This window comes from Citrus clementina, unplaced genomic scaffold (genome assembly GCF_000493195.1).
Source record: "Citrus clementina cultivar Clemenules unplaced genomic scaffold, Citrus_clementina_v1.0 scaffold_2, whole genome shotgun sequence".
Lineage (NCBI taxonomy): Eukaryota > Viridiplantae > Streptophyta > Magnoliopsida > Sapindales > Rutaceae > Citrus > Citrus x clementina.
The window spans coordinates 26649807-26663229 of record NW_006262688.1 but is presented as its reverse complement, the minus strand read 5'-3'; the positions used below and the strand labels follow the sequence as shown (position 1 = coordinate 26663229).

At 35.6% G+C, this 13423-nt stretch overlaps 3 protein-coding genes across 3 annotated transcripts; 1 reads left to right on the top strand and 2 right to left on the bottom strand.

The window, feature by feature from the left end:
- Nucleotides 1-49: 49 nt before the first annotated feature.
- LOC18052078 (protein OBERON 3) lies at nucleotides 50-4404 on the top strand. The gene is made up of 2 exons (XM_006448035.2): nucleotides 50-2121; nucleotides 3642-4404. Exons 1-2 carry the CDS (start codon nucleotides 243-245, stop codon nucleotides 4214-4216), a joined length of 2454 nt encoding a protein of 817 aa, XP_006448098.1. The 5' UTR covers nucleotides 50-242; the 3' UTR covers nucleotides 4217-4404.
- Nucleotides 4405-9820: 5416 nt separating this feature from the next.
- On the bottom strand, nucleotides 9821-10955 carry LOC18052077 (probable ascorbate-specific transmembrane electron transporter 1). The gene is made up of 4 exons (XM_024191903.1): nucleotides 10745-10955; nucleotides 10603-10651; nucleotides 10308-10507; nucleotides 9821-10100 (listed from the first exon to the last, which is right to left on the bottom strand). The coding sequence occupies exons 1-4, from the start codon at nucleotides 10901-10903 to the stop codon at nucleotides 9843-9845; spliced, it is 666 nt and encodes a 221-aa protein (XP_024047671.1). The 5' UTR covers nucleotides 10904-10955; the 3' UTR covers nucleotides 9821-9842.
- Nucleotides 10956-12064: 1109 nt separating this feature from the next.
- Nucleotides 12065-13195, bottom strand: LOC18052867 (probable transmembrane ascorbate ferrireductase 3). Its single transcript, XM_006448033.2, has 4 exons — nucleotides 12957-13195; nucleotides 12792-12840; nucleotides 12489-12688; nucleotides 12065-12394 (listed from the first exon to the last, which is right to left on the bottom strand). The coding sequence occupies exons 1-4, from the start codon at nucleotides 13119-13121 to the stop codon at nucleotides 12134-12136; spliced, it is 675 nt and encodes a 224-aa protein (XP_006448096.1). The 5' UTR covers nucleotides 13122-13195; the 3' UTR covers nucleotides 12065-12133.
- Between the last annotated feature and the right edge of the window lie 228 nt (nucleotides 13196-13423).

Sequence of the window (13423 nt, the reverse complement as noted above, 5' to 3'; positions counted from 1 at the left end):
GGTGAGGGCAGGAAAGTTGAGCCTAGGTCTTTCGCGAAACAGTAGAGGAGAAAAAAAAGAAAAGAAAAAAGGAGTTCTGGTGATGAGCTACTGAGTTGAAAAGAAAACATACCCTCCGGGTTTCCTTTTATTGCCATTTTTGCCCCTCAGAAACCTATCATTCATTTCTCATTTCTCTGAAAGTAAGTTTTTTTTTTTTTGTTTTTGGCTTTTTGGGATTTTGATTTCTGTACGCTAAGGCCATGTTTGGAGAGAAAGATCTCTCTGGTGATCTGCCTTGTGATGGAGAAAACTCTGTTAGCAGCAAGTTCTCGCGTCAAAATCACAAGGTTTTAGAGCAAAGCATAGGCAACCCGGATGAGAAAATGAATCTCTCCCAAAAGGGTCTTGATTTTTTCAAAGAGTCGAGCATGAATCTTGATGGGTTCCCTTCAAAACCCTCAAAGAGCGCCCATAACTCTGGCTGCCAAGAGCTCACTCTCAGGTACCTTTGTGAAAACTCCAAGCTTGTTTGCTCTCAAAAGGGTAAAGAAGTTGCCTTTATGGATAGCTCAAGTCAAGATGAGAAATGGGTGGAGAGAGATTTCTTGAATTTGAATGAGAGTGGAGTTAATTCTTCTTCTCCTAAAAGACAAGCTGAGGAGGAAGTGGAAGAGTTTCAAGGAGAGAATGTTACTACTAATAGAGAGAAGAGACCAAAGTTAGAGACCCTTAATCTATCTCTATCTTTGCCTGATGTGTCTCTTTCTTTAACTGCGTCAAATGCTCTGCAAAATAATGTTGAGAGGCCAATGCCTACGAGGAGTATTCAATCTTTGGCACCTTCAAGGGATAACACTTGTTCCAATGATTTCACTGCTGCGTCACTCTCGTACTCGTATTCTCATCCTTTTTCCCATAATCCCAGTTGTTCGCTAACGCATAACTCGACTGAGTATTACGAGTATTCTGTAGGTAGAGATGATCAGATTTGGTGCGGTGGTGAGGGGACTAACGGGTCAGTTCATAGTCGGTTTAGGCCTATTGGAGATGGTTCTGTTGCTTTGAACAATCACGGTGGAGGAGGAGGAGGAGGGGGGTTTTCGATGATCCAGGGTAGCCGTGTGATGAATAAGGATTCGTGTAATAATAGTCTTTATAAGACTACTAGCTCTGATAATCTTTCATTTTTTCCATCCGAATTGCCTGCTCGTCCGCGAGTAGAAACAAATTCAGGGGATTCGAGGAAGAAGGATTCCGAGAATTTGAGAGGTTTGGAGAGTATGGATGGAGGGAGAGCTCGAAAGCTTTCTAGACCAGAGAGAATTCTACGAGAGATTGTATCGGAGGCTATTCCTATCATGGCTCAAATAATTCAAGAGCTTTCGGATGAGACTCTTGAATCAGTTAAAGAGTACCTGAAAAATCTGTTTTTGATGTCTGAGAAGAGAGAAGAATTGATGGCTCTGAAAAAACGACTTGAAAGAAGATCTGATCTTTCCAAGGAGACTCTTTCAAAATGCCACAAGGACCAATTAGCCATATTGGTTGCAGTGAAAATGGGGCTTGGAAGCTTCTTGTCTGCTAAAATTCAGCTTCCTGTAAATAAGCTGGTGGAGATTTTCTTGTATATGAGGTGTAGGAATGTCAATTGCCAGAGCATATTGCCTGTTGATGATTGTGACTGTAAAATTTGCTCCACAAATAAAGGATTCTGCAGCTCATGTATGTGTCCAGTTTGTCTGAATTTTGATTGTGCCAACAATACTTGCAGTTGGGTTGGCTGTGATGTTTGTTCACATTGGTGCCATGCTGCTTGTGGTATTCAGAGGAATCTGATTAAGCCTGGTCCAAGCTTAAAGGGGCCATCAGGAACTTCTGAGATGCAGTTCCACTGTATTGGGTGTGGTCATGCTTCTGAGATGTTTGGGTTCGTTAAGGATGTGTTTTTGCATTGCGCGAAGGATTGGGGTTTAGACACTTTCGTCAAGGAGCTTGACTGTGTAACAAAAATTTTCAAGGGAAGCAATGATTTCAAGGGAAAGGAATTGCAAAAGAAGGCTGCTGAGTTGGTCTCCAAGCTGGAAAATAAAGTGATGTCTCCATCGGAAGCTTGCAATTTCATTATTCGGTTCTTCAATAGTAAGCCTCCTGACTTTACTCAATTACTACTTTCTTAGAGTCCAAAGAGAAGAAAGGATCCGTTGGATAACATATTAAATTTGTGTCCTTGCTATGTAAAACTTCAGAAATTGTTTCATAAATGCCGACTGTTATAAGTTACATTATATGTTTAGTGCAATGTTATAAATACACTTCTCTGAAAATACAAAACTTTATTCATCAACCAAAAGGCCTAATTATAGAGGAATCTTTTGGAATAGGAAAATAATTCTAATTAAATGCTAGAACTGAAGAGCAAGTGGAGATAAATTTTACCTTTACGAGATAAAATATCATTGAGACAAATGGCAAATAATGAGCGAAAGAGACCATCGCAAACATTTGAATTAGCTAGGATTTTGAAAATGTGGAGAGATTTTACTTGAGCTTGGTTGTTGTGTTTGATCCTTTATAATATACAATTTTATGTTGTTTTGCTTTTTATTTTCTGCTGGTAGTAGTGCAGTTGAAACTTGAAAGTTGCTTTTGTTTCATGAGATAGAGTGATTTTTGTTCATTTACTGTAGCTTCTTTCTCTTAAATCCTTGTTCTGGTATCTATAAGCTTGACTATTCCATTTGCTGCTATTAAATTCGTTGTTTTAAAACCTGAACAGACATGGTTTAACGAGTCTTTTAATGAGAATCTGAATAGTTGGGACTTCTACATCTTAGGCTAACTCTGGAGAAACCATTTATTATCAAGAAGCAAATTTGCAGATAATGCCTTTTTTTTTTGGTTGGGGGGGGGGGTTGGGAATCTTGAATTATTTCAAAGAAGAAATAAGTGTATGTAACTCTAGAAACTTAATGCGCCTTGCATTATCCGTGAAGTTAGAAAATACCCAGAATTTCACTAAAGAAACTGCCAGTTTTGGTATATAAATAATAGATTGGGGCTGAAAATTGTTTCCCATAATCATATACAGTATAAATATTCTTAAAAGGAAGCAAATATTATCATAAATTTGCAAAAAGGGTATTACTGTGATTTGGAAGGAGCATATGTAATAATTGGATAGACGACGTCTCATTACTGTTGATGACACTCTCTGAAAGATAGCTTTGGTCACAATATCTTGCTGCTTGCATTGATAGCTGTGTATTTCAGGACAGACACAACTATCTTTTTAGGCATTCTATTAGAAATTTCTGAATCTGAAGGTGAAAAAATAAATTGTTTGTTTTGGAGTTCGTCTGACAATGTCTTCTCATGATGTACACCATTGACTGGACAAAACCATGTAGAATGCCATAAAAACAGTAGGGTGTGTTTATTATATGAGCTTGAAGCAGGGGTCATGTTGTTTGTTCCTTTCCATGTTTGGCTAGTTTGGTTTCTGGTCTTTGCTTCCTTTCCATTTTAGCTTTTTATTAGATTGCTAAGCCTGTTTTTCTTGAAGTTTCAAATTGATGTAGTTTGCCCAGACACACAGCTCATTTTGATGATTGCACATTTAACCTTTTTCTGCTCAACCTTTTTCCTTTTTGGGGAAACAGACGCAGATTCTATGTCAGACTTTACTGCTTCGGGAACATCTTTGAATGACTTGATAGTAACTCAAGCCAGTGTCCAGAAAGATGCAATTCCAATTCCACCGGCCACTTCACTACCACCAAAATATACCATTTACAACATGACCTCGTCAAGTGGACGGCGGGATTCAATGTCAAATGATCTTTTCAAGAAAGACCTTATAGGTGACCTGAAAGTTGAAGATGAGATCCGGTTTGGTAAGTTATCAAAGAATGATGGTTTTGACAGCTTGGAAAGTGTTGTACGTATTAAAGAAGCCGAAGCAAGAATGTTCCAGAACAAGGCAGATGAAGCACGAAGAGAGGCGGATGAATACAAACGGATGGTTTGCGCCAGGACTGAGAAGCTGGAAGAAGAGTATGCCCACAAGCTTTCCAAGCTGTGTTTGCGGGAGACAGAAGAAAGGCGAAGGAAGAAACTTGAAGAACTGAAGGTTTTGGAAGATTCACACTGCGATTACCTCAAGATGAAGAGAATGCAAGCTGAGATTGCTGGTTTGTTGGAGAGAATGGAAGCCACAAAGCAGCAGTGGGTGTAGATCTTAGTTTTGGCTTTTAGCGTTCTTCCTTCATCAGTTCATCACCACCCCACCCCCTTCTTTTCTCCCTAAAAATTTTTTTATCTTTCTTCGGTACAATTATGCTGATGGTTTGTAACTTATTGTTGACTTCATCATTCTGGATTCTGCTTGCTTTCCGAAATGTAACAAATGGGTTGTTCCTCTTACGTTTCTAGCACATTGTCTTCATTTTCTTCCACAATTTTCTCAGCAACCAGACGCTAACAATACATTGCTTTTTTTTTTTTTGGGGAGGAAAGAAGTTCTTTCATTCATTCAACAAACTGAATTAATGAAGAGTTTCTGTTAACAAGATGAGATTACATATTAATTTCTTATAAAATAGATCAATATACATATTAATTTCTTATAAAATAGAGCCCCCTTCCGATGGCATCAAAAGGGGACAGCTGATTTTTTTTTTTTCGCGGGAGAAAGGGGGGAGTTTTGAGCCTTTTTTGGTTGAAAGTTAAAATGCTAACAATTATTGCTGTTAATTCAAAGAACTCAGTGTTCACACCTCGCACCAAATGAAAAAGTCTTAGGTTTCTTTTGATTTAACTTTTCAAATAAACTTTATTTAAAAAGAATTTTTATTAGTAAAATTTATTAAAAGAATTTTTAATTATTTGCATGTATCAAAGATTTTATTAAAAATTATAAAATTACTTTAATATATAAATATTTTAAAGATATGTTATAAAAAAATAAAATAAAATTGTGATATAAGTTATTGACATTTTAAACAATTTAACCTTTAAAAAAAAAACTCTCCAACTGTTCCACGCAAAATTTTAAAATTTGAACTTTTGTAAGTAAGTCAAAATAGCTTTTTAATCTTTAAAACTTCTACTCAAAATATAACTAAACAACAACAAAAATTTTAAAAAGAATTTTTACGATTAAATAAGTACTTACCGTCATTAAATAAGCCACACTAAATATGCACTTACATGAGCTTGATGTACCATCTTATTTGCATGCTTGTTCGTAATAATACAATCAAAAATAAATATGGAAGACTTGAAATTATTTTGTTGAACAACAACAATTTATCCCTATAGTGCACTAATGGCAACAAATAAATGGTTCATTTGTTCTGCCTTGAGTCATGGGTCGAATGCTTGATAATTGATACCAAATGAAAAATCTAAATCTATTAGGTATTTTTCCATCAATCTAAAACTAATAATTTCCCAAGCTCTATTTCCTTGTCCATAGTCCACATTATTTGATAACGACATTTGAGATGCTTAATGATTGTATCCTCTGTCAGTCGTTGTTTAGCAAGTGTCAAAAGATTAATGGTGCCTTACTTATTGGTAATCGAAATAAGTTGAAATTAGAATGAGAAATTTGAATGAGAATAAGTTATTTATTTAAATTATAAAAATCAAAATTAAAATGAATTACTTTTCCATTAATGCGTTTACTTTATCTTAAAATTATAATGAACAATTATAGGTTACTGAAGTATCATCTATTATTTGTTGTCCTTAGTACTATTTATATCTATTATAATATTAACAATAATAAAAATATAAATTAATAATAAAACTAAAAATAATAACAATAAAGATGATGACGCTGATGATGATGATGATGCTGATGATGATGATTATTATTATTATTAAAAAGCCCCTAGCGCCTATGAGGTAGACGAACGGGAGCTAGTGACGACAGGTGAAACACACAACTGTTGCTCAAACGACGACGACATGCTCGCCAACTGGCGATGGAGCTCTTGACAGTGATTACAATGGAGCATTGGAAGACGATGATGGGTCTTTGATAGCCGACAGGTGACCAATGACAATGTTGGAGGAGGAGCTTAGTAGCAACGACGATGGATCTTTGGCAGTTAGAGCAATTTCGAGATATTAAAAGAAAGGGCAATTTTGGGATATTAAAAGTTAAGGGGGGGGGGGGGGGGGGGGGGAATCAATAATCCTAGGGATTGTTGTCTAATTCCCAACACTTAGAATCGGACTCTCATTCCCTAAACTCATATTCACATGGGTCACACGTAGTTGATGCCAATTAAAATCTACAACATATGAAATAAATACTATTAACAATTTCAGAATGTGTCAATTTTATAAATTTTTTACTTTTAACATAATTTTACCTACAGAATTAATGGTGCATTTGCCAATTGATAATTAGAATGGACTAAAGTTGGAACATGTTGAAATAAGAATTATAATAAATTATTTACTTAAGTGGTAGTTAAAATTGGAATGAGTTATATTTTCATTAATATGTTTATGTCGTCTAAGAATCAAAATAAATTATTTTATATTACTAAAATGTCCTTAGTTAATTATTGTCATTTTTGTTATCATTTATAATAACAGTTGTGATTATTATGATATTATTGTTGTTGTTTTCATTATTGTTAATTAATAACAACACCAACAACAAAAAATAACAAGGATAAGAATAATAACAATATTTTATTTGAGGACAAAAGTAAAATTACGAAATGTAAGTGGGGTAAAATGGTGAGATTAAGGAATGATAACTTGATTTCTAACCCCACATAAGAATCAAGTTCATATTCTTTAATCCCAAAAATATGTGAACTCCAATCATTTCATTTACGTTCTCTCTAATATTTTAACAAATAAACATTATCAATCCTTCTTATAATAGATTTATAGTCTCATTCTAATTCCCTAATCTCATAAGTCAACACACCATAAATATTTAGATCTATCATGTTCCTTGTTGCTCTCATTCTCATCATACAATAAACATATACTTCATTTGTTATGAAGCTAAAAAATATGCTATATTTTATTCTTAGCACCCAATAAATACACTAATTTATTTTTTCTTACTCTATATATATATAGTTGAAATGATGAGTTCAAGAAATGAGAGTTTGATTCCCAACCTTGTATAAGAATTAAGTTCTTATTCTTTAATTAAAAAAAATATGTAGGCTCCATACATTTCATTTTTATTCTCTATTATATTTTAATAGATAAACATCATTAATCTCTAGATCCATCCTGTTCTGTGTTGCTTTCAATTCTCATCATATGATAAACATATGCAACATTTGTTATGGAACTACAAAGCGTGACACACTTTATTCTTAGCACCCAACAAACACACTAATTTATTCTTTCTTGCTTAAGGAAACGGAATAGTTAAAAAAAAAGAAAAAGGAAGAAATTTGACACCGTTGAAGCTGTTATCCAATAATATTATTGTAATGAGCCACTCAGGATTATGCCCACAATTTATGTTGGGACCATTGAGATGCCATTGATTACGTCTTCTTGACTTTTTAATTCTAATAATAATAATAATAATGAGTAATTAAAAAATTGAAGGTGATTGGAATTCAAGGAATCAAGGACAATTGGACCAACCACCCCTTGGTTAATTGGAGTCTGTGCGACTCTATGGTGAGATTTCAGTGCTTCCTCTTATTGTGATTTATAATAAATCTTATCGTATGCTTATTAAGACAGCATTAAACCTAAAAGATTATTATCATCTTACTAATAAAGCATACACTTAATTGAATATTAATGAGAGATTTTGATTTGAAGTGACATAATTATTGTCCTTGCAGACAAATAGCAATTGTGGTATTATTTTGAGCCACTAGATTATTTTATTCCACAATATTAAAGATGTTTCTTTAAAGTCAAATTAACAAAAAGGATACTAAAGAGAACTTACTTTTAAATTATAAATTTATACAAATCATTTCTTATCTAATATACTCACTTTACAGTTTACATATAAATTTAAAATAAACAATAGTAAAATAAATTAATAAAGCAAAAATATAATTGAAAAGTGGTTGTAAGGTGAAGAGAATAAACAATTCATTTGATGAAAGAAAGCATGAGAGACAAAAATGACCGTAAAGAAAGCATGAGAAAAATAGTATTTGTTACTGCTTGGCAAAAAATGGCAACAAGTAGAGAGATCTAATCTTTGTTATGTAGGGTTTTTCTATCTACACTAGGACATTTTAGAATTAATAAAATATTGTTAGGGTATTTTTGGGACTCTATATGTTTTAAGAAAGCTCAAAAAACTCTACTTAGAGAAGCCAAATATTTGAGCTTCTCTAAGTAAGAGCAAAATAACTTTTTTAAATCTCAAAAACTCTACAACAAATACAACCAAATAACTATATTTTTTCAAAAAAACTTTTGGGTTTAAAAAAGCCCAACCGAATACAAACCTAATTAGGACTATGGGCCTAGACATGAAACACGTCCACTTTAGTTATGCAAGCTAGATGAGATCACAGCTCTTGCTATACGTCGGGTTGACCCATTCGACATTTTTCAATTTCAATTTTTATTTTTTTGTGTTTTTTGGGGGGTGGGAATAGTAACTGTAATTTTTGTTTATTTATGTTGAATACAAATTGTTTTCAACAGATTTTGAGGTAGGAAAAGCCAAAATCTATCTTGAACAGTGAATTTATATTTTTTTGGGGGAGATGGGGTACCTCACTGGTTTGTTGTGTGCGGTGCGATGTATCTGAAGTTCGGGGGAGGTGAGAATGGGAGAGAGAGTGGTAACAATGGTGAAAGGTCAGAAACAAGAGAGGTGTCCTTCCAAAATGAGCTTCACGCCTGCAAAACAGTGAAATAGAGGTTAGAGGTGAAGCCGGGGTACCCCGGCGTTCACACTCCGACGCTCAAATTAGCAAACTCAAGCTTTTATGATTTAAGGTTGAAGAAAACCTCTTTTTTTTGGAGCGTGAGTGTTTTTAGGTGAATGAGAGTATGATGGAGAATGAAATCTAGACACCTTTATATATGGAGTACCTCAGCTGCCACGTGGCATACCCTTTTTGGCTAACGTCCTTTTACCTCTTTATGATTTTTTTGGGCCTTTATTTGCATGTTCGCGGCGTATCTCATCTTTTGAAAACGTGGCGCGCGCTGGTGAGTGGTCCAGGGTACCTCTGCAGTAGCTGTTGGGTAGGCGGCTGGGGACCACTGTCCTTGGGACAGTGTCCTTCACTTTTGGTAGAGGTAGCAGGCGGCTGCCCCCCCTTTTGATACGACATTCTTGATTCCTAATTCTGACAAAATCAAATAATATCTTTTAGGAGGCGGAGACGTTTTTCATGGCGGATATTTTCTGTGGATTCTCTTGCATCCGCTTTGCCGGGTACCTCGAGTTACGTGGGGTACCCCTATTTGTATGGGGTACCTTATATTATATGGGGTACCTCTATTTGTGTGGGATACCTCTAATTGTGCAGGGTAGCTCTATTTATACGAGGTACCTCAAGTCATGCCAGGCACCTCGGATTGTGCAGGGTACCTCCGATTGTACTGAAATCATTCCATTGGTTGACACGTGACGCTCTATTGCCTTTCCTATTTTTCCCTCAAACACAAATTATTTAATAAGTGCATTGCCATATTATATAAAATGCTAGATTAAATTGGCAAAAACAATATCCTTTGAATAGGATACAAATGGACCATATAATGCTTATTATGTTCTTTCTTTTACAATATGAACGATGTCCGACCCATATGAGAGGGAAAAAAAGTATAATAATATTTAGTTAAAATTAGAGATAGAATAATATGACCAGCCAGGTTTATTACTAAGTTGTCGGAAGAACAACAGTGAGGCCAACGCTGATTCCGAAGAGAAGGATCAACAATCCGGTGAAGTTGACAATAAGTGCTTCTTGGTCCCGAAATAATCCCAAGAAAGTGAACTTCTGAACCAACCCCGTCTCTGCTGTGCATATTGCCAAGAAGAAAATCACCAGCCCAAAGAATGAGTGCCATGGCAAGAATGAACCTCTTGCCGACATTTCCGCACCTGGGAACACATATGAGAAGAACGCAAGCAGCCACTGCACAATTGAATCGAATTAAATTTTAATCAAACAAAGGCTCTGTCAGTTCTTCATTTGCGATCCTAGCTAGGAGTCCGCACATTTTAGAATGCAGATTTTGAAGCTAGTTACTTAACGGTGGTGGTAAAGTAACTGTACTTTTAAAACTCTGTTTTACAAAATGTGCGGATGTCAGCACTTGATAATGTTCACAAACTGAATTACCTGTAAACCATATAGGCAGATGGTAATCATGCCGAGCCAAGAATGTAAAGTAAACATATTTGGGAGTCCTGATTCGTGATGAAACTTGAAAACTGCATAAATCCCTATAACTCCAGCCAAAAGAGCTATCAAATGCAACAGCCAATGAACTGTCTTCTGTGCTCGTCTTGTTCCAGGGATTGTCTTGTATGCCATGACAGCTGACCTCAATTTATATTCAATTAGACACTTGCAATCATTTTTTATGTTCATAAAAATCAGTTTTAATAAAACCCCTATTTCTTTCTTCGCTTACCTTCTCCTCCAATTAACACAAATCCAATTATCATTAGCAGTGGATGCAGCTGCAAATTAGAAAGCAAAAGGAAAGATGAAACGAGTGGATAAATATGCAATACGCAAAAGTTTTTGCAAGATACTTGTTTTAAGGACCGCACATTGAAGATCTTCAATTGGTTGTCAGATTTGAAGGCGAGGCCTTCTCGTTTGTCTACGAGCCATACAAGCAAAAGCACTGTCACTGCTACGACCAACAAATGCGCAAATATTGTAACTGGAGCTGCCGAGACTTGGTAGCTGCTTTTTCGCGGCGCCATGGGATTAGCAGGCTATTGTGCGTTGGAAGGATATGAAATGGGGAACTGTTTTCCTAATCTCATTGCATTGATATGATCAAATCATAACTGTGCTAGCTATATAGTCTGTTTTAGAATGGACAAAAAGAGAGTACAGTTTTGTAAAAAATTATGTGGTCAATGCCTTGAAAAATTTTGCAATGTACAAATGCGAAATGTACAAAGTGAGGGTTTTGTTTGCTTCCCAAACAAGAAAGTTGGAAAAACCGCCCTGCCGGCTTGATGTAAGATGGCAAGTCTAATGATTTGGGAAAAAAAAAAGGTCTTCCAAGTCAATGAATTTAAGAATGAATAGAAAAACCCATTACAAATCAAACATAGAACTTCGGAAAACATGTGAATTCATTTTTTTTTTTTAATGTTTATATGATGACTTGATGAATTTGCAAATGAAATTGTGTCACTTGGGTAAACTGTTTTGTATTCAACTTCGACTAATATTAGGCATTGTGTGTAGAAGTTAAAAGTTTAGAAAGATTTAAAGAAGTTTGTTTGAGTCCAGAGTTTAAATTGAAAAGATTAGACAAATATCCGTCTGATAACAACATTCAAAATGCTTTTGATTATTTTGTGTGATTCTAAATGCATGTCAGCCAATAGAACAGGACAGAACTACCTACAGGCTACAGGTCACATTCTTCCTTTTTCTCACTCTCCAAGCCCCAAATTTTTAGAGCATGATTGAATATGATATGTCTCGAATTAATCATACGTTGAAGATCCCATCTATAATTGTTGTATTTTATTTCAAATTCGAAAGCATATTTGGTAAACAGTCTCAGTTTCGCTTCTAAAATTAATACGACTCTAATCAAATGCTAGTTATTAAAATTGATAGCAAATTACTTGCGTAGTGGGAGGAGCGGAGGGGAGATGGAAAGGGAAAAAGTAAAATGAAAGAAAAAGAAAATTGCTCAATGTGCTTTAAGATTGAAGGGCATCCTGCTTTAGAATTGTCAAAAATCAAAATAATATTATGTTCTTCACTTGGAGCTACTATTTTTTAAACAATCAACGCATGGACTTTTTCCTGTTCAACTTAATGGAAAACATATAAACATATGAATAATCGAATTAATAGATGTTGTAAAACACCAATACAATGCAAGCTGAATTGCAAATAATAAACCAAAAAGGAAAAATCACACACCAAGCCCGAAAGAATACGGTGTCCAACTAATAATAATTAAATCATACATAGCGCGCAAGAGCAACAGAGAGATCAACAAAAAGGCCGAAGAGCAGGATTGATAGTCCAGTGAAGTTGAGCAAACGACCTTCACGCTCGTGATGCAGTTTCAAGAATGTAGCTGCCTCCATCAATCCTGTTAGAGCAGAACATATTGCCATGTACAGGAGCGCCCTACCCCCGCATACATGCCATGGCAGCATTATTGCCCTTCTTGCCTCTGTTGGTCCTCGAAGCATGTATATAGAGAACCCAAACAACCACTGCAAAACAATAAACTCGCTCCATTTTATTAAGTATCAGGCGGAATCTTCTTTAAGTGCATCGTAACAATTTTTTTTTTTTTCATTTATTTACCTGTAAACCAAACAAGCAAAAGGTGCCCATCCCAATCCAAGAATGCAAGCTATACATATCCGTCAAACCGGCCATATCATGATACTTGAAAACTGCACATAAGCCGACAACTCCTAGGCAAAAGGCAGTCAAATGAAGTAACATATGAACAGTCTTCTGCACTATTCGCGATGCAAACACTGTCTTGTATGCCATCATTGCTGCCAATGCACCAAATTGAAAAAAAACCGTTAGGAACTTGTACGAGAAGCAATGATTAGTTAGCATTGTCGGATTTGGCAAAATTAATAGAAAAGTGCGTACCTTGACCGGCAAGGAACACAAACCCGCAGAACATAAGAAATGGGTGAACCTATGAAGACAAGAACAATAATTAATTTCTAGTATCCACTCATTTGAATTCATTTTTTTAAGTAGATTGAAACATTTGTAAGAAATTGGTGAAGAAGGGGATTCTCCTATAAGTACATTGAAAACGCGGTGTGGATCGTCTGAATCATACTCGATTCCATCTCGATAATGCAGCAGCCAAACGAGCAGAAGAATGATGGCTAATATGCCAAACAAATGCGCACCTATGGTTAAACGAGAGGCTGACCGCCTGTATGAGACCCTGTCAATAGAATAATCCATGGCTGCTGCTGCTGGTGGTGGGAGGAAGGTGTCAAGTAGTTGATAAGGCACTTAACGAAATTGTTCTGCTTAAATACTGGCTTGATTGAAAGACTAAAAATCTCTTTGAGAAAGTGAAATGGAGAGTTGTATTATTCCTAGAATTGCTTGGCTTGTTGGGTTTGGTATATCAGGGAAACTTTGTGCTTTAGTTAAGCATCAAAAGTACGACAAAGGGACTAGTAAGAGGTAAAGGTAGAAGGAACCCCCAGAGACGAGAGTAAAAATTTATACACCGTATGATGACTAGAAGAGCTACAGTT